At 49.3% G+C, this 21543-nt stretch overlaps 1 protein-coding gene across 2 annotated transcripts; it reads right to left on the minus strand.

The window, feature by feature from the left end:
- Positions 1 to 1392: 1392 nt before the first annotated feature.
- Positions 1393 to 20311, minus strand: LOC133348971 (fructose-bisphosphate aldolase, muscle type). 2 transcript variants are annotated; one of them, XM_061562146.1, is made up of 9 exons: positions 20199 to 20311; positions 9408 to 9542; positions 8132 to 8343; positions 7498 to 7552; positions 6023 to 6183; positions 4582 to 4665; positions 4246 to 4420; positions 2964 to 3163; positions 1393 to 2542 (listed from the first exon to the last, which is right to left on the minus strand). In XM_061562146.1, exons 2-9 carry the CDS (start codon positions 9517 to 9519, stop codon positions 2450 to 2452), a joined length of 1092 nt encoding a protein of 363 aa, XP_061418130.1. In that variant the 5' UTR covers positions 9520 to 9542; positions 20199 to 20311; the 3' UTR covers positions 1393 to 2449. The 2 variants fall into 2 exon arrangements, with proteins under 2 accessions (XP_061418130.1, XP_061418131.1); XM_061562147.1 differs by lacking the exon at positions 20199 to 20311 and adding an exon at positions 13366 to 13510.
- Between the last annotated feature and the right edge of the window lie 1232 nt (positions 20312 to 21543).

Genomic DNA, 21543 nt, shown 5'->3' on the forward strand with positions numbered 1-21543 from the left:
CCGATCAGCCTTCTTCTGGGCCAGTTTGGTGTTTTAACAACTTCACACCTGATTTGTTGCCAGATAAAAGTGGAAAACCCTATTCTAAGACTTTACATATTTTTAAAATGGTTAGCACTAGACTAAACGCGATTTAGAACTCTGAGGCTGATCCGGTCCAGAGTTAAACTAATCAACCTCTGGGCAGGGGGTCCAGACACTCCAAATGTTGATGTTTTTTTTTATCTGGCAAAGAGACACAGCATATTGCAGCTTTGGTCAAAGTACCGACACTTTGTACTGTTACGTTGAACAGGCTTGGTCAGCACCTCCTACACGGTTACACAACGTGTGCATTGGGAAACTAAACAACCAAAGCGAACGATTCGCCAGTTCGAGGTCACCCCCAGCCCAACTCCCACGTGAGACGTTTGCCGCTTGCCTATAGCCCCTAATGGTTGGGCGCTTAAAATGGAAAATGCTGAGACGATATTTACATTTTAGTTTCCATTGGGAGGCCCTCGTGACCTACACAGCGTGGAGAGGCCTTCAACAAGCAGTGGCGGTCGAGAAGGGACGAACATGTGGACTGTACACACACACGCCCTACATATTTGATACACGTGTGTGCGCGCACAGTACCACAATTGTCTTCAATAGGAAAAGACAAGCGGTTTTTTTCGTTCGGAATATTGCAATACTGCGACGTGATTAAACACTCCAGCTACCTCCAATTTAGATTCTGTGGTTCTCGCTACGCTTGTGAAGATGAAGGGAGACGAGTTGAATATACGAGCCGAGAGTGTTGGCGCACACCTGTAATCGGTCGCACACCTGGCCGGTGAGGTGGTAGTACTGCGCAGCACGTGGCCTTCGGAATATTGATCTCCTGCGTCCAGGTACCGAAACCTCTTTCCCCCCCGCCCCCCACACGCATGAATGGAAATGGTCAAACATCCCAAGGCAGGACCCTCCTGAAGCCATGGGACTTGGTGCAGCTTTCCCGGAGGAATAATCGGCATGATATTCAGTTCCCAAAGATGAACCCTTTAAAATCCCAGATCATGGCATGGGGAGGCCCCTCATCCAGCAGTGGATTGACAAACGGGGGATGTGTGCACGTACGAGCAGACGCGACTGGAATTCATAATAAAGGTTGTTTTTGGGTTAGAACGCGCAAGGATGTGTCGTTAACCCACCACCACCCGACCAGTAAGGTTTGTCACGTAAACATAACGTGTCCCAAAAAGTCACTTCAGCCCACCGGTGTTGCGTTGCCCACAACGTTTACAATCGAGTTCCGTGACGTTCCGCTTGATGTAATATTGGTCGTGAAAGCCTGGAATTGCGCCCGACGTTACGATTTCCTCGCCCTTCGCTCGCGACGACAATAAAAACACACCACCCTCAATATCTAAGTCTCCTTTTTTATTGTATGCTCATGCTCAGTGCACATCACCTCTTCACAGCACAGACACTGTACATTACATGACCAGCAGTCGCCTGCCACATTCATAAGCCTGGGGAGACGGGTTGAACCCTCGATGTTAATAATCTCTATAATAAGCAGCAACACCCAACACAACAACAGGTTAAAGACGCTCACGCGCACGCACACACACGCTCACTTTGGGGAGTAGGATAATGCACAAACGTGAAATAACTAGACCCGTTAGGTTCGCGTGATGGAATAGCTGAAGAGCAATCTATCTATGCGTACAAATAATAGTCCACTGGTGCAGTCTAAAGTCACAATAATCATCACCTTTGCGATATTTCTCTTGCCCACTGTTTCTGATAGGCAGTCTATAGTATACGTTGAGAAATGACAGGTCCACCTCATTTCAAATATTCCTATTGAACAGCATACAGGGAACCAGGAGTGTTACTCTTTTGGTGGTTACTTTATCTGCTTGCTCAATATTGGCTACAAGTTGTATAGATTACAGTAATGTCTGCTGGTACAAGCTCACGAACACACAACCAACACGACCACGGTACACGAGACTACACGGTGGCTGGGTTGAGATGCAACACCAGAGCAGACTGCACAGGAAGACGGGGAGGGGGGTGCTGCCAGCGCTCAATTGCGGGCGGAACTCTCGATCGTTGGAACACGTATTGCAATCTCGAAACGCAATATTTTCAAGTACCACTCAAAAAACATCGGATGTTGTTGTTCCTGAAACATCAGCCAGTACACACCAGAACAAGCCAATACCTTGCCAATACAATTTCAACCATCGGACACACGGTTGGCTTATCGAATGCCAATGTCGCGTGTTTTTTTTTTAAGAGCTCCAGTACAATTGAGACGCTAAACAGTTTGCTGCCAAGCCGGCCGCAGGTGGTGGCGGTGGTGGTGGTGGTAACGTCGACAGCAGGCGGCGTCATGCGGGAACCGCAGGTGGGCGCCGTTCTCGCGGTCGTGTGCGGAAAGGGGGCGGACGGGGTGGGCCACGTGGCCGCTCTAGTAGGCGTGGTTGGCGACGAACAGAGACTCGCCGGCAGCGGCGCCGGTGCCAGTGGGCTTGTACTCGCCCTTGGAAGCCTGCCCGTTGATCTGGTGGGGGGGAGGGTATGAAGCACGGCAGGTTAGAAACGTTACGCTGTTAAAGGACATCTTTGTGTTTCAATGTTCCGCGCCCCCACCCCCAAATTTTTGTAAAATCTCAACCATGACCTGGACCACATGGTTGAGGGTAGAGGCACTTTCCCATCTGCTCTGCCATACTAGAGTGATGTCCAGTCACGTGACAGTCATTCCTACATTTTAATTTGAAAAGCTGGGTCATTGAGGACCAGGTCGAGACCTTTAACTCGCTGGCTACAACTTGAGAATCCGGTTCAATCACCGGCATCCGAAACGCAGATTCGAGCCCGGGCTCTCAGCAGCACCAACAGGCTTGGCACCCCGACCTCTGAGGCCAGGACATCTCTCCGTTTAACGGTTACGTTTCCGCGTCTCCTCCATCGCCTCGCACCTTGGCACGACGCATCAGCTCGTCCTGGGCGGCCTTCAGGTTCTCTTTCTTGCCACCCCAGGCCTTGAGCACGGAGGCCTGCAGGGCGCGGCCGTAGGAGAAGGTCAGGGCCCACGGCTTGATCAGGTGCAGCTTGTTGATGGCGTTCAGGTGGATGGAGGCATCCTCCTCACTCTGCCCTCCGGACAGGAAGGTGATGCCTGTGTCAGGGTGAAGGGCGGGGGGGGGGGGGGGGCAGAGTAGCAGCAGAACACACAGGGAATAAAGACTCTGAAATAAACAAAACAAATCCCACAGCGTACGCCACAGACTCACGTGCTGGCTAATGTTTTTATCACTACGCAGGCTCGGTTCCCAGGGAAGCTCTCATCACGTGGTAGGAAATGGGCATCACCATGGTGAAATATACGCCGTACAAACTGGAAATATGAGCCACAATGCTGTTTTTTTTTGCATTAACAACAGTGGTGAGCAGCAAGTTGTAGAAGAGAGTTTTGAAGACCTCAAGTATGGAGCGTGGCATTGTATGCAGCATAAACTTGTACTCTGATAAAGGAAGTCTGGGGATGATGGTTTTGGAATCAAATGGAGGAAAATCAGTTGGGATGGAGGGAAAGGGTAATGAGGTCCTTTTGGGGAAAGTTTAGGAGGACAAAAGTCGAATTGGAATAATCTAGAAAAGGAAATAGATGTGGATTTGATTAAGTAGTCCGAGGCTGGTGGGGAGTGGCCACGAAAAGTGAGGTGAAGAAGAAAGCTCAAGGTCGGACAGGATGGATAGAATTCGAGCCAAGCACCTTTCCCACTGAGCAGAGGACTAAAGTAGAACAGGAAATACTGGGATTCTGTCCCCCCAAGTTTAATTTACAATGCTCTCTCTACCCATCTTAGGTCTGTCCGCCCGTTCCTTTTTCTTCCACTTTCCTAACACACTTGAAATTTTCTCTGGGGTTTCCCCCCCCCCCCCCCCCCCACCGCAACTGGCACGTGTCTAAAATACTTTAGTTCCTATCACAGTAAGGTCGAGCTTTTCCAGCAACCGATTGTCCGTGCACTTTCCTACGCTCATTTGGCTGCCCACGGGATTACGCGACAAGTGTCGTCCCAGCAATCAGCATCACAAAAGCTGCGACGCTACGGTCCGGCCCAACCCTTCGCGGTGGGGAATCCCGTCCACGAACAACGCCGCCCACCCGGTGCCCACTTTGGGCACGCCTGCGGGGGTGCTGCGAGTGCGTGAGTGCGCGAGAGAGAGGAGCGCCCGGGCATCGGCGAGTCCTACCGGGAACGGCGGGCGGCACGGTGCGGCGCAGGGCGGTCAGGGTGGCCATGCCGACCTGCTCGGGCGTGTACTTGGTGGTGCAGGCGTGGCCGGCGGTCACCATGTTGGGCTTGAGCAGGGTACCCTCCAGGTACACGTGGTGGTCGCTCAGCGCCTTGTAGGTGGCGGCCAGCACCTGCGGAGATGACGGGAGAGAGGAGATGCGCGCGCGCACAAACACACCCGTTCAGGCGCCGCGAGGAAGCGTTGGCGGTCTTCCAGGTGGGAAAACGACCTCGACGTGCGTACCTTACTCGCCTACAATTGAATCACCGGGGAGGGTGTGCGTTGGCCTACCTTCTCGGTGATGTACTGGCAGGTCTTCAGGTCATGGTCTCCGTCGGGGAGGATCTCGGGCTCCACGATGGGCACCAGGCCGTTCTGCAGCAAGAAACGGTCGGGGTTATTCGTCGCTGATATTTGTCTGAGTCGGGCGCTGGGCCGAGGTGCAGCGATGGCTCGGTCACTTACAGCAGGCCTCCTTCAGGTCACGAAACAGCCAGATGCGGGGTACCGCCTACGCCAACGGACTATTAATAACCAGCAGTGCGCGACTGCACTCATAAATTCTAAACCCATGTAAAATCGTTGTAAAGCCACTTGCCAGCTTTTGTCAATTCGTTGGCAGAATTCCAGATTTTTTTTAACCGTGAGGCTACCCCTGAAGCCACCTCTACCGGCGCACTCACCAACTTGACGTGAAAATGCCCCCTGCTGATCAACTCCCTACCATAAAAAATTAAGTATATTTAGCACAGACAACCCCCCCTGGCGTCTGCCCAGTGTCACGTAAAGTCGGCCGTAGCGTGGCCCCAGACCTGCAAACTCGGCAGTGGAAGCATTTGGGCTGTCGCACAAGAAGAAGCTCGCCAAAAAGAATCGTGGCCAAGGCGCAAGCCAGATGGGCTAAGGTTAGGTTACAGCGTGCAATGGGGGGGGGGGGGGGGGGGGTCCTATTAAAAATAGCGTTTACAAGACCGTTTTCAAATTGCCAGCTGTCACGTCTACAGAACTGTATGAAGCATGTACACTGGATATGTAGCTCTTACACCAGCTTATTTACATCAATGCTTCGGTCAGGGGCAGTCGGGAAGCGTGTGAGTTTGAATTCCTGTTTGGGGTCGACTCGGCCTATCATCCCTACAGGGGTCAAGGAAATTTGCCACAACGTTGTTGGCAGCCCTACTTAATTTGTTTAAAGAGGTGGTGCCCTCAATATCAGAGGGACATGGATTTTTTTTTTACCAGCGATTGGAGGTGCACCACTCTCCTACACCCGGTTTGAACGTCTGGGACAGTCTCACTTGTTTGAAAATGCAGTCCCCGCACACGCGCTTGCAAACAGGCAGGCGCAGGTGCAATTCGACCGCGCAGTGTTTCATTGAACTTGTGACAGTCACGGCCACAGGCCAAACTCAATCCCCAGTCAATCGCTCACCAGCAGTCAGCCGCTTCTCGTGCTGCTATTGTTTACTTTCCCTCCCAATACCTTCAACCATCGATTCCTCCGCCCATCTTGAGGACTCTACCTCGATAAACGCACCGACCCCTTACTCTGCTACACCTTCACCCGTGCGTCTTCGCCGCTTGCCCCTTCGCGTGCGGCTCGAGCCTGCGCCCAGCCACCGCGACGAAATAAAACACCTCGGTGCGACAGAGCGCGCGGCAAAGGAGAGAACCGGCGTAAAACCACATCGCGCCCCCCTCCCCACCACCACGGCGAGCCATCGGCGCCCACCTGCTGACAGATGGTGGCATAGCGGGCCAGCACGTTGGCGTTCTCAACGATGGAAAGCCTGGAGGGGGTGTTGGGGGAGATCTTCAGCACGCAACGCCACTTGGCGAAGTCGGCGCCGTCCTTCTTGTACTGAGCGCAGCGTTCCGCCAGGCCATCCAGACCTGCCGAGAGAACCCCACGTGTGCGTGCGTGCGTGTCATCATGTGAACGGACGGGCCGGCACCGCGACATTTCGACGTGGAAACATGAAGATGAGTTGCCGCGCGCGTGCGTTTCAAGGAGGCGCGCGCTTTTCACGTTTTGTCTGCAACCCCGAGTTTAAATTAGCAGTAGAAGATGTAAAAATCACAGATGGAAGCAGATTACACCCATCATCATCATCACCATCATTACAGGCAATGATTTGAACCGACAATGGTTAATAATAATCATGCTGTTTATCCAGAAAATACGTCTTAACATTTTTAGAATGGTCCCGCGCTTGGCCAGTCGTGCACTCGCGTGTGCGTTTTGGTTTTATGTGGGAGGAAACCTGTTACCAGAGATAATCAACACGCAAGAGGAACCACCTCCCCCCTCATTCAATGCTGCACACACAGACCCGATTCAAAAAACCAAACTTGCAGCTCCGACATCTCCTGGTGATCCCCAACCCCCCCACGTTCACCGCTCGCTCGGGGTAAATAATGTAGGAGAGCAGTGCAACACGGCCACGTTAAGATACCTCGCATGGGATAACGCCCCCCACCCCCCGCCGAGAGGTTTTACGTAACTGCCAGAGTGGGGGGGGGGGCAGGAAAACAATGGGGAAGTGTGGGCACGTGGCCATCGGACTGGCTGAGGCAACGCGGCGACAGAGTCTGCAGCGAGCACACCCTCGCCAACGATCATCGTTAACGCTGCCCTTATTATAGGAAAATGTCAAGCGGATCCACGTTTTTCGGCAACGGCACCTTCTATCAAGCAGCCTGCCTCGCCTAAATGTGCATCATCACCATCATCATCATCCTCATCAGCCATCATCAACCCACCGATTCATTAAGGTCTCCCCAAAGCAATCGCGGTCTGCAACGTTAACAGATTGAATGTTTTTTTCAACGTTTTGCACATCTACAACGCTTTGTCGATCTGCTCCGGGCGAGTCCCTCCCTGCTTCACCGCGCCGATCGGCGCGGTCGTTTAGTTGCAGGGCAACGGAGCGCAGGCATGGGAACGTATCGCATTGGAACAATGCTTTTCGCTGTACCGCCCCCTGTGCTCACTTTAACCCCCAGACCCGCATCTCATGGCAACGTGCGTTTCCGTGCGCGGCGGTGGCCCATCCAAAGCTCTATCCGGCGAGCTTCTGAGGCTACGGGGCACAGTCTGCGCGATTTAGGTTACCGGCTCTCTGTGCTACTGTTATACGACAGCGTTACGTAGTGACAAGTGTTGAGGTTTGCTTGATTTGTAAACCCAGAGGGGGGAGCACTCACCCTGTGTGGTTCCCTCTCCGTTGGTTCCAGCCAGCGGCACCACACCCTTGTCAACCTGTTGTGGGAGGGGGATGGAGGGGGGTTCAACATCAAGAACCGGTAAATGTCGATGTGTGCCTGCATGTAGAGTGAACGAGAATAAAATATACGGTCATTTGTCGTAGGCAAACTGATGATTTTTTTTTCATGCAGACTTATGCGTGCCAATTTGCTGTTAAAAAGCTACACTACTATGTTGCATGAACAGAAAATATTCGTGAAAAATATTAAGGATGTATTACATGAGATCACATCATGTTGTTGTCATCTGTTGCCAGGTTGCTTCTGAAAAATAAGTTAATACCTCATTGGGCTTTGCCTGGTAGGATGGGGATGGTTTAGCTTAATTTGTTTGTGTTTAGGGGATTTGTTTACCTTTCTTGTACTTTGCACTGCTATCGCTGCCTATGTACTGTTTGTTGTTGTAACGTTCTTACCCGCCCCTACTGGACATCTGTGAATAAAGAGCTTTATATCTCATCGAATTCCTCCTCCGTCATAACTAAACACTCCGATTCAGATCTCGCATCGCGTGGCACTGTCCGCGTTTGCGTAGCAACGTGGTGCTGCGGCAGCAAGGAGAGACGGGCCCCACCTTGATGCCGACGAGGATGCCATTGTCCTTGACGAGCTTGACGAAGGGCACGCCGCCGTCCGTCTTCTGGTACATCGTCTCGTGGAAGAAGATAATGCCCCCGATGTGCTCCTTGATGCTGGGGTCGGTGGTGAAGAGCAGCTGGCGGTAGAAGCGGCGGTGCTCGTCGGTGTTCTCCAGTCCAATCTGGGTCAGCCGCTTTCCCATGGTGCCTTGGGGGCGGGAGGGAGGGAAGGCACGGGTTTAATCGCTCGTCAGCCAGACATCATCCCCGGGCGCTTTCAGACGTGCTTCCGCAGCCGTCTGGAACGCTCGTAACTTCCGATATGAGGAAGCCACCGGAGCGATGCACTTTTAAATCATCATGTAGATTTACAAACTCATTTCTTTTGCACTGCTTTTTGTGTCTAGTTTGTTGTCCTGCCCCCGCGCCTCCCATTAGCACGGTTGGCTATGTATGGTGCGAAAGAAGTTCAACATACACAACATCCCGAATGCGCCCCATCCAAGAAACCAAACGGGAGTTGTGCAGGGCTTTTACTTGAGATGAAAAAGTGGCTGGGAATACTATTTGTTGTGTTGGCTTGGGCTAAGCACCAGGCCAGAGACAGAGAAGCAGGCCTGAGATAGAGGTCATTCGAAGTGGCGAGTTGGGAAATGAACATTGCGGAGTAGACATGGAGATGGCCCAGGACGAGGAGGAGCAAAGAGCAAGAGAACCAGCGAGGGAGATCCCACCACATGAGTGGGGAATAAAAGCCAGCAATGAAAATTAGGCTTGGACTGTGAGATGGCAAGGAGATGGCAGTACAACAATAGATTATTTGACCTATCTGGGTGGAGTTTTGAGTATTACCACTTGTGGGCTTTCTCCACCAACCATAGGTCAGGTGGTCTCCCACAGGTCAACCGTAAACAGCATTGGCCCACCATCTGAACGCAGGACCGCCTCGAGGCTTTCCTGGGTAAAGGATACGACTTTCACTGGTAGGCTCAAGCCCGTCATTTCAGAAGTGGGCGACAGGCAGCTCAGGGACCAAGTCAGACCATCTTAGCTCAGGGACTAAGATGGTCACAGTGACGGACAAATTATCATTTGAGGGCCCTTTCCATAGCGGCAGGCATCATGTGGCCACGGGCCATTTGTAAGGAAGCCAGTCGCGAGCCATACACGGGCATGCTACAGGTTTCCGACCCCCCCCTGCAATTAAATCATTAAAAACAATTTTGGACGCCAGCAATCGTTTTCGTACAGCCCTCCCTCGACTTCGCTTACCGACAGACTCATCAGCGGCGAGGATGCCCTTGCCGGAAGCCACAATGCGCTGGGCAATGTCTGCCAGCTCCTTCTTCTGGTCCGGGGTGAGTGCCGGGAAGTGAGGAGACATGTTTGCTGTTGGTTACGGGTGATCTGCGGAGAGAGCACGCACACACACACAGACGGGTTCACCGGTTAGGATCACACGAAAACCTCAAAATTGCCTCCCTTATAGTAGAAGGGTTTTACCCTTTAAACTGGTACAGAACTGACACCTTTATACAAGGCACAATGTTTGCAATAACCACAACACAAGCAGTCAAAATGCAAACAAAAAGAAACAACTCTGATAATGATAATAATATGCACTGTCCTTGAAGTTGATTGTTCCACACCCGAGACAGCTTTCCTTAGAGCCTAGTCTCCATTGGTTTTGGACCAGATGACACCAAAAGGCGTACAACTGTACCAGTTTAAAGGGCAAAAACCTACTACTATATTTTGCCACTGGTAAAGGAGGTCTCATAGTGTAATTGCCTCCCTTAATCTTGCCGCTAGATGACGCCAGTGTCGCGTTCTTCACGGGCAGCCTTCTCATCAGCACCACCATCTTGGCGTTCGGCCTCCTACGACGTCTTTGCCATAACTCTGGGGCACCACCACTCCGACGCCCGTCTGGGAAACTCACCATCCTCCAATCGTCCACGTGTGTCCCACTAAAATAGAATGGTCCCCTTTCCTCAATACTGTATATCTAACAAACAGTTATCACCAATACTGGAACAACGTGTTTTATATAAGTATAAAACCACGTCAGTCTAACCCAGGACAAATGAAATCCCCATCCGATCTTAACATTTCAAAAGAAAATCCTTATGATAATTAAAGAAATAAAACTTACGCCAATTTTCAACACAGAAGTGTGAGCAAATGACTCGTTGTAAATTTGCGTAAGGCACAGTGCCTGCCCTATCGCGGATGCAAAACGTTTGTGGTCGTAAATAATGTATGAATGAGTCACCATGCAACGGTACAGTGCATTCCTGTTAAAGAAAATAAACCCAGGTGTAACTTGAGAGTCTGAAGCAGTTTGCCACTGTTAGACCCCTCCCAAAAGGAGCTGTTACTTTAGAACCCTGTCACTGTGAAAGTCTACTTTTCCATTTTTTTTTACAGCGCACCAACAATGATTCTGGCTGTCGCCTGATGAAGCTAGTTGTAATTACTGGCGAAACGTCATGCTCAGATTGTAAATGTTGTGGCTTGGCTCTCCAACACACCGGTGTGCTGTACTAGTATACTACACTATACACTACATTATACACGATACTCTACACTATACACCAACTCACCGGTTAGTGCTGTACTCGTGACGGATTGGCCACGTTCTGATTACGTGACAAATCTTACTAGTTGGCCGTGTCGGGTTTAACGACACATTTATATATGTACGCGATCTAACCCAAAAAAAACTCTATTATGAATGAACCCCATCTGACAATCGCGGCTCATAGATTTCATTTTTGCAGGTGCTCCCCCTTTCAAAAGTGTATATTTTTTTAATCAATGAGCTCTCACCTGATTGTAACGTTTAATTGATAAATTCGTGTGTCGTGGAATCTTGAGTAAAAGATATTTAAACTAAACAATTCATTTTATTGTATCAGGTAAGGCCCACTGAACTATATCTCTTTTTCAGAAGCGACCTTGCCACAAATGATAGCTCAACGAAGTGGCTTATCACGTGGAAATTTATAGCAGCCAAATACTCCAAACGCGTGTTTCTAAATGTGGAGGGAAAAACCGGAGTACCCAGAGAAAAATCCACGCGACCACGAGGAGAAATACGCAGACTCCAAATACACAGCGGGTGTCAGGGTCGGGATCGAACCCACGAACTCCTGTTCACGAACACATCCATCCAGGATGTGCTGTGGTCGAGATCTCGAGTCGAATTTGGAAATTGTCAACTCGCACCCATCTTGGGGGTCAATAAAATGATTCTTGTACCATCGTTTCTTTTAAACACGTATGCTTTTCACGACCAAAATTGTTAGAATCCAGAAAAGATGTTTGGTTCAAGATTGTGCAAGTAAAATGCCAATATATCGTTTACCCTCCTTCAACATATCTACCATAATGTAATTAGTAATCCAACATAATTTATTTTCATACATTAACCTCAAGGCATCATCATTACACCCTGCTCTCTTGCGGGGGCAGGCAATTTATGGTATCACATCACTTATTCAAGGCCTAAGACAGGAGGGGGATGTTTCACAATGACGACAATCGTCTGATGATGCTGGTTTATAACCATGGGCAAAACGTCATTACACCAATCGTTAAGTGTTGCGGATTGCCCTTCAACACACCGGTGTGCTGAAGGGACAGTAGATTGCCACATCAGTTTGCGTAACAACTTCATTTAAATTGCCTCTGTTTGGGTGGCGGGATGGGTGGATGACGCGCATTGGCATTGCTCTTATAAATCACAATTACCACCCGCAAACACTTGGCTTAGTCCTTTGCAAGATGCTAACCCCCATTACGGGAATGTGGAATTTCCACGGATGGATGAGCCGGATGAGCGATGCCCGTTACGTTCGGCGTCAAATAAATATTAGCCCAATTTTCGCTTTGCGCACGCATACATTTTCGCGGTCATATTCGGCGGCAAGCAAGGAAGCAAGCAAGCCTCGCTCTAATCTATTGCATCCCAAGTAAACCCCGAGGGACATCTCTATCACCCGATGACGACATCTGGGTCAGGACTGCAGAGGAAGCGGAGTGGTGCGTCACCGCACCCGCTGCAGTGTGACGGCGCGTTTCGTCAGAATCGTTCGGCCAGGCAAAACGGGGCTCAAGATTGCTTTCAAATAGAACAATGTGCAATCATCGCTTTTAGCACACCGGCCGAGAGCTTTAGACCAAGGAATTTTAAAAACTCAAAAAAAGGATGCATATTCTTAGGTTTTTTCGGTAAAGTCACGTAGGTAAAACATTAAAATTAATAAAAGTAAAATAAAATAAAAATCACGGCGTTACTTGATACAGCTGTCGTGGCTGTGCCGGTTCCACCTGAAGACGGAAGCTTGTGTTGCCTCCGAAACGTCGTGATTTTTATTTCATTTTTTTTATTAATTTTAATTTTTTACCTACGTGACTTTACCGAAAAAACCTAAGAATATGAATCCTTGCAGTCACGAAAGCTTCAAATCTAGAATCTAAAAGAGGATGTCGCATTCACAGCCACATTAATGGCAAAAAATCATTCAAGCCAGGCTTGGGAAGATTTGTCACTGCGAATCTGCGCTGTCCGCTCGCTGTCTGCCTGCAAACAGGTTTAGAATCACTGCGCAGTTGCTTATTCACGGTATATAACCTTGTACGATTTGCCGCTGACTTTCATATGCTATCACATATTAGCGACGGAGCAAAACGTGCCTAAATATATTACGATAGCGTACCGTTCTCAATTTCTGTTTGTCATTCCTCTTATACGAGTCTTACATTACCGGATACAGACGTACAAACGTAATTATTTTTCCGGATTTTTTTTCACCAATTATTTTCTTAACACCTATTATAACGAGGGTCTTATTGTATATGAACGTACAACATTTAAAAACATTCTCGTTAAATGTCATCGATAAGAACAAGGGCTTCATATTCTTGGTTCTTTCGGTAAAGTCACGTAGAAGGGAAATAATAAAATAATATACAAATTCTCACGACGTTTCAAGAATAAGGGCGTTTTTAAAGCTTGCATCGAGAATAAGAACCCAGCATATCAAAAATATATTTATAGCGACCAATAGCTGCCACGGTCGCGCAAAAATCACCGTCGGAAACTGGAACATAAAAATTTAACACAAAATAACACACACAATAAAACACACACTAAACACACCGACCAACAAATCCTCCCACGAAGTCTATTATTTCACACATTCTCACATTTCACGTGGCTCACCTGTACGAGAATTCAAAAGGCTTTGCCACAATAGCAGACCCTGGGTCCTTCTATACCCGGTGGGGCTCGCTTTGACAATAAAAAAAGCCTGCAGACGTATTTCTGGGTCATTAAAAAACCGGGCGGGTTTAGCAAGCGGCGTCACGATTTCCCTACCCCCTCCTACCCCCTCCTACCCCCTCCTTCCTCCTCCTCCTCCGCATCCTCCCCATCCCTTCCCCACCCCTCGGGCTCCCTCCTCCTCCTCCCAGCTCTACCACCCCACCCAGACCGCAGCGACGTGCAAACGACGCTACCCAACATGTCGGCCGCCATAAACCCACCCCCTCTCAAGGTCACAGTGTCCGTCCAAGCCAGGGCCTTACGTGGGCTTCCCTGGACCGAGGCACCTTCTCTTTGGCCCGCTACCGATCAAGTCGCTCCACGCACCACCACACACACGCACCACTGCTGTGCCACACCGATCCTGCTTGGCTTACTTGGCTATAGCCAGCGCCGACCCTTTGACCCCTCCAACGCTCACGTCAATTTCCCTTTAACCCAATGACGCACCCACATTCAGCCAGCGATTCCATGGCAGAACGACTCTGCGCATATTTTTTTTTTGCAATGTGCATTAGGCAATGAAAGGACTACATATTGTGGACTTTTTAAAATAGATATAATGCATTCGTGAATATAACTGTTATTGCACGAATACAGTTGTATAAACGAATGCAACAAACATTAGTAGGGGAATTCATGTAGTGCCACTTATGTAACAAAATATAAAATGAAAGAAATAAAAAAATTATATTGTACAAGGACACATAAATATAACATTGTAAATCGGCAATAAAAACTCAACAGTAGTTTGCATCGTGCATTAGATAATGAGACAAGGACTTGGGAAATAATATTACCAAATACGAGTGTTTATATCAGAGATTTTAACATTTATTCTGCTTATATAACTGCATATACTGCATAAATTCAAAAATGACGTTATAATATAATGCCATGTAATTATTGCAACCAGTCTGACTGTTGCATTCGCATGCACAATCGTTGCATGAGATCACAAGTGGTCAGGAGTCGGGGCGTGCCTTTCTTTAGTCGCAGTCACCTTAGCAAAAAAAAGCCTCATCGGAGAGAGGGCTCTGCGTAGGAGCTAATAATAAGTGCCGCACCATCGGCACCCGTGCCGCATTCCGAACAGGGCACCTCCTGGCACGAAAATGCACCGCTGATGGACAACCCTGGCACAAATGTGCGCACTTTCTGGAACAGGGCAGTCGATGATGCTGGGGTGGGCACGTAAAGCAGCGACGCACTTACCACCCTCCCAAGGCCACGGGCTCTCACTGCAATCATTTCTACCGCTGCATTTTTCATGGCTTTTTAATGGAAGGAGGGGGAAATGACGACTCAATGGTTGGCCTCGATCCGGGAACAGTGACTTGACAATGAGATCGCGTAAAGCGCGGCAAGGTTAAGCTTTTGTCCTTCACAGCAACGGCTCAGCAGGCGCCAATGCTAGCGGGAAGAAGAAAAAAAACGAATGTCCATACACAGATGAACGGTGATGGTTCATCCATGTATTTGAGCTCCCACCTGTTCATTAAAGATGTTACTAATCTAGAAACAGTGGTGAAAAACACGCGAACGAGTACGTTGTCAGGTTCTGTTATAGTGTGCATTTAAAAAGGGGCAGTTTTTAACTTCACTCGCATTAAAACTGGCATGAAAATAGGTTAAACGAGGCTGCGAGGCATTGAATGTTTCTCGACAAAGATTAAGGGGGGGGGGGGGCAAAACTGTCAGCGGCTGCAGAACAGGTTTGGAATAAAATTCACTCAGGGTGCTGCTGCTGCTGCTTGCTGTGCATAGACGGAAACCGCAAATAGTGAAAAAGAATGTTTTGCTCAAAGCCACCGCCTATGAAATCTTCTGCACAAGTACAGCACGCGCGCCATGCAGCTCCTGCATTTTCTACAATAAAACAACTGTTATGATCTATGATGGACGCATGTAATAAGATAGGTGTCAGCCAGCATCGGGAAAAGGTTTACAGTTTGGCACGCGGGTTTAAAACCTGAAATCTGACGCGCCCCCCCCCCCCCCACTGCGGAAGCTTCGATAGTCGAGAACCTTGACATTTAGTTTTAGCAAGAGGCTGCATTGCTGCTAAAGGGCAGCCGGCAGGCTCAAGTAACAGTGGTCGTATTTATAGCAAAAAAGGTTTGAGTTTCGTGACCACCAGGGAGGTCGTGGCGTGGGCGATGAACACTCCGGGGAGCAGGAACACCCTCGAACAAGTGTAGATTGGCGGCGAGGAGGGCCGACAGGAGAATTGCCAATAGCCGATAAGATATCGCACATTGCCTGATCCCTTAGCGGGCAGCCCAGCAAGAAACCTCTCAGTGGCTTCTATAAATAAATGTTCAATTACATTGAGGCCTCACATTTTGCTCGTGCACTGCACTGTTCACGGGATGAGTGATCATCCGCCGACAGTTTCATGAAATATTTCGTCCATTAGAAAAAAAAATCTGTTTCGAAACAATTAACGAGCAGTTTGTGCGCATGTAAAAGAAAAATAATCCTGGACGTTTCCCCCTGCAATGACATCACCCACCCATGGACAAACACCGTTGAGTTTGGGAAAAACTAAACTGCGTACGTGACAACGATGCAAGCCAAGGGCTCTAATAGCCTGCATGAGATATTGGATTTACATGCATGGGCGAGTGCTCGGCTCTTCTCATGCGAAAAGAACATCAGGGCGTGGGATTCTTTTTGGTGCAGTCGCATTGACAATGCAACAAGTAGTCGTCGTGAAAGAGTGATTTGGAAGATTAAATGTCCACTTGAATGCCTAACACTGCATTAATATTGTGGGGAATGCAATTTGAAAATAATCACATCCCACAGCTCCAACCTCCTGTTGGGCTGCATGGATATTCTCATGTTGCTAGGTAATATTTAAGCTAATCCCAGACAACCTAATTAGAATCGACTCTTACACACTCCAAGGCAATTCTAACTAACCAGTGGGCTGTGCAAATGTTAGGACAAATATACATTTGGGGTTTCTGTAGCCCGCTTCAAACTATCAAATCCAATCGGATTGTATTTTGCGAGCTGCTGAGCATTGCCCCGCTGGACTCAGGCAAATGAGGACAGTGCAGGAAAATATAATCCCGTCCAGTGGATCATCCTACATTGCCTGCTGCGTCATAACATTCTAAAACCCACCTGAAATGTTACACACGGGGTGTGTCTGATTAAATATGGAGGGAGGCAGGGCATTAGCCACTTCTAATGAAATGTCTATTTGCCTTTGGGCTTCTTGTACCCAGAAGATGCAGTCTACTTTCGCATTCAAATAACCACATCACGTGCACCACCTCCACGCCCCCCCAGTGGGAAGGCCCCAAACTGCCTGGCATTTTCCAGTGACTGCTGCAGTGCGGTGATGCAGAGGCAGTGCGTGGTTAACCCCTTGGAGGCCCCGCACCCAACCTTCCTTGCCTTGCACTCTCAGAAAAGGATGGGGGGGGGGGAGAGTGGTGATAGGTGTCGCAGGAGAATAAAAAAATCCACACGCGTTAAACATTCAAAATAATTATTCTTGGTTCTTTTGGTAAAGTCACGTAGAAGGGAAATAATAAAATAATATAAATATAAAACAATAAAAATTATCACGACTGGAACACAAGCAATCATCATCAGGTGTGATGATTGCTTGTGTTGCAGTCGAAACGTCCTGAGAATTTGTATTGTTTTATATTTATATTATTTTATTATTTCCCTTCTACGTGACTTTACCGAAAGAACCAAGAATATGAATCCCTGCATTCACGAAAGCTTTAAATCAAAATTCAAAATAATTGCTTTTTTTTTTACGAAAGAGGTCATTACAGTATGGTTTTTAAACAATGGTGCACCCAAAGCCGAGCTGCATTAGACTGGAGCTTTTATTTATTCATGTACATTTTTTTTTAAATCAGTCGATGGCGGTGGAAATATGTACGTCACAATGGACTGCTCGACCTTGGCCAGCGGTGGTGGTGGCAGCCGCTGCTTGCCTGGGTTCAGTGGAGGGTGGGGAAAGGTCATTGGGTCGGGGAGAGGGGGGGGGCGGTGAGTGACCGGTGTTTGGTGAGTGGAAGGCCGAGTGACCAGGGGTGAACGAGTGTAAGACGAATGTGACCTGGGCGAGTTCGTAGGTCAGCGAGAGCGCATATGGAGAGGATACCATGGGGAGATTAGGCTTTGCGTAAAATGGTGGCTGGCGAGTGTCCGTGGCTGAATGACAATGAGTGTGTCACCCCCGAGAGATTTGGTGGAAAAATCAGTAAGAGGATCGATGGGTGCATACGAGGAGAAGAACAAAGAGGAGAGATGATGGTTAACAGGATGGCTGGTGAGTAGGAGAGTGCGTCAGCAGCATTTCATGGTTTATATTTCCACATATATTTTTTTACATACAACCCAACGAATAATGTTGCCTTCTGCAAAGTTGATCGTTTAAAAAAAAACACAATCGTGTGCATTGTGAGCCCCAACTCGCAAATGTGAAAATGACTCACTTGCATGGCCGGTGCCTGTGGCCACCAGAGTTCGATTCCCGGATACGGCAAACATGAGCGGCGAGCGACCTCTGAACTCGTGTCTGGGTCGACCCCTCCAGCAACCCAAGCACGCCACCATGATTGTTACGTTTGGTTAAACAACCCACACGACCGACGCAACCTTGAGGAGGCCTTCATCCATCACTTGACTGTTAGGGCTCAAATTTACTGACACATCCCCACAATGAAATACTGTTCTGACGGTCTAACGAAATTCTTCCCTTTTTTTCGCTACCCAAGGCATCCGTTGTGAGAGATAAACGACTCTCAAATGGGATTTAATCTGGACATGTGGGGGGGAAAATAGCTTTATAGCTCATCGGATTTCTCCAGTGCAAATCTCAACATTATCATCATTGATGAATGGCTCAGTGGAAGGAGGGCCAAATGAATGTGACGTCTTGTCGCGAGGCAAGATGGTGAGTGTTGGTGGCAATGGCACCGCTTGCTCAGTGCAATGAGCAATCTTGTGTGGGTGGAGGCGTGTGGGACGTGCACACGCACGGTGGCTACAGAGATTAGCCGATGGGAGCGTGGACTGACGAATGCGGCTCGTGTGTGGATGGTGGTACAGTTGGGAGGATGTGGATGATTCATAACGGGCGAAAGGGGAGGAGGATGATGATGACGATGATGAAGTATCCTGGGTGGGACGTGAGAAATCTGTAGGTTCGTATGCCGGGCTGGGGAGAGAGAGGGGAGGGGGGGTCACACTGGTGGTGGGGTGCGACTGCCGGACAACTCATGCGGTATTTGCTGGTGGGTGATGATTTCTGTGGGTGCCCGGTGTGGCTCTACAGGCTGGTGAAGGTGTATTCTGAAAGACAGGGGGGGATAGCCGGTCACGTGCTGGGTTGACCGTGGGTTGGTTTGTCGATATACTGTCGATATATGGCGTGCCAGTGTTGAGTACGCGTGTTTGCTGGTGTGTGTATATGGGTTGACAGCGAAATCGCTGCGTAGTAGATCAATGTATTTGTGTATTCGCCATGCTGGACGAGTGGTTTTTCGGTCAAGGCATGCGTCTTGTATGTGCCTATACTGGTGGATGATGTGTACAGTACAACAATGCATATCGCTGCATCACCTACAACATGATCATGTATGCATCGTGGCGCTCCGCTCAAACTCCACCACCCCTCCCCGCTCCGACATGTGACGATATCAGCGCACTGCGGCTGATTTTATCACAGGCTTGTACATCTTTGTGTGTGTGTGTTTAAACTCCGTGTGTGTATGTGTGTACAGCCGTATGAATGCATGACGGCTTTTGCTCAGTGGACCGCGTTCTAGTCGTGGTCGTGCCCGGCTTACGAATGCGAATCGTCGACCTCCCCTGCCTCCCGCCCATCTTTCAGCCCCCCTCTAACCCCCACAACCACCACCACCTCGGACAAAGACCTCGCACAGCAGAGCACGGCTGAACCTCAACTCGCCACGCCAGTGGTGGTGGGTATAGCGGCATACACCACTGGACACAGCTTCTATCTGAACGACCCCCCCCCCTCCACAACACACACAGCCCCCCTAAGTGAGGTCGAAGGATCGTGTCCACGTCCCTGTCGAAGGGGCCGCGCCTCGATCGTCGGCGTTGCGTTGTTCTCCGACACGAAGTGGATAGCTTCGCTAAGTAACACACCACCAACACCCACCCCACCACTACTATCACACATCAATACCAATTTGACGGCGCAACAACATTTAGTCTTGTCACACACGTAGGCGGATCATGCAACTCGCTCACAGGTTTTATTTTTTTTATGAAATACGATGGAGTTATTACGGTGCGTGTATATGCGCAAGGGCTCGTATTTGAACTAACTAAAATATAAATATGTATTATCGTTACATAAGCGCCCTCGCCATTCTCCGCGACGCTCACCAATCGGGGCTCGGGAGAGACAAAGGCGCGCGGGGAGCGGCTGAATGTGCGCACGTCACGACGCGTGCGGTGCTCTCGACACGGGAGACTGCTGCGTTGTTGATGGCGACGATGATGATGGTGGTGGTGACAGGTGGTGATGGTGACAGGTGGTGGTGACGATGATGATGGTGGTGACAGGTGGTGGTTATGATGGTGGTGGTTATGATGGTCGTGGTGGTGACAGGTGGTGGTGGTGATGATGGTGGTGGTAACGGGTGGTGGTGGTGATGATGGTGGTGGTGATGATGATGATGGTGGTGGTGACGATGATGACTGCTGCAACCGCGACTCACGTGCAGGAGGAAGAAGAAAGAGCTGAAGCACACACGACTGGACGGGGCCGCCGAGTAAAGAAACCCCTCTCACCACGCACCCTTATATACCCCCGCAGTGACGTCAAAGCCCCCCCCCCCCCCCACTCTGCACTACCTCGCACCCCATTGGTCCACAGCTATAAAGGCACGCGGCCAACGCCTGGCGCAGTGTGGGAGAGTGGGGAGCGGTCGTGGGGGGGGGGGTGAAGGGGGGTCACGTGACACCCCCCTCAATCCCCCCCCCTCAATCCCCCCCCCCAGTTGGAGCGGCATGGTTACGTGATCGAGAGTGATTAGATCGCTATGGCGTTAACGATGTAACATCCGTCTGTAACATGAAATACGATGGAGTAACATCCGTCTGTAACGCGTCGAGATACAAGTTGAAGTGCCCACCACCACCACCACCCCTAGCATTTCCCAACATCCCCCACTCACTGATGGAGATCTGTTAAAAAAAACAGAGCTTTGTTACTCATCGGATTTATCCAGGATGAAGATTCGGATTCTGACCCGGTGCCCCCACTGCCCAGCCACCAGAGCTGCCCCCTTCTCGCCCGTCTCACCCCCCCCCCGACCCCTTCCCACGGCCGCCCTCCCACGCACCCCCAAATGTATGGAATGAACCAAACATTTTATGGGAAAACTAAGAGAGAAATGAGGAAAGTAAACGGGGAAAACGGGAGCAAAGGGTCAGGAGAGATGAGCTTACGGAGGAAGAGGCTGAATCGGGGCCTTGTAACGCTGCTGCACGCAGTAGCAGCGTGTGTTTTCAAAGGGGGCGGGGACAGGGGAAGGGATTCAGAGTGGGAGGGGCCACACAAGCCGTCTGGATCAGTGAACACTCCTATTATCGGTGCCTCTATTGATCTATTCATATTATCCGCACTTATTCGCGGATAACATGTATATTCCAGAGGTGAAGCCAATAATAGAAACATGTTTTCATATTATCTACATTTATCTACGGAGTATCCCAGGAGTAGCAGACCCATAACCCACCACACCATGCGTACATGGGCTAGGAGATGTTAACTACCTCGCCTGGTTTCCAGGAGGTCATGGGTTCGATCCCGACCTTGACGCCTGCTGTAATATTTGAAGTACAGTGTCTCATCAGCAGTGTTTCAAAGCCTTCAATAATAATTTTTAAAAATGTTTTAAGAAATAAACAAATTTGTATTAAAAGTCAAATAAAAAAAGGCGAATTGCATTTGGGTATAAAAGTTTAAATTTGACGGGATTCTAACGAAGCTGGTTTTTTTAAATACCTGTTGAGCTCAGGAGTCTGAGACCGATGCTAGGATATTTGTGACAAAATAGG

This window comes from Lethenteron reissneri, chromosome 28 (assembly GCF_015708825.2).
Source record: "Lethenteron reissneri isolate LAM-NWPU_2019-01 chromosome 28, ASM1570882v1, whole genome shotgun sequence".
Classification (NCBI taxonomy): Eukaryota; Metazoa; Chordata; class Hyperoartia; order Petromyzontiformes; family Petromyzontidae; genus Lethenteron; species Lethenteron reissneri.

Bases quoted from the DNA above. Each gene is read 5' to 3' on its own strand.
- LOC133348971 (XM_061562146.1), bottom strand. From the start codon at position 9,519: ATGTCTCCTCACTTCCCGGCACTCACCCCGGACCAGAAGAAGGAGCTG. The intron at 8,344-9,407 runs GTAAGCGAAGTC...CCCGCCCCCAAG, and splicing joins CGCCGCTGATGAGTCTGTCG to GCACCATGGGAAAGCGGCTG. The intron at 2,543-2,963 runs GTGCGAGGCGAT...CCCCCCCACCAG, and splicing joins AGCTGATGCGTCGTGCCAAG to ATCAACGGGCAGGCTTCCAA.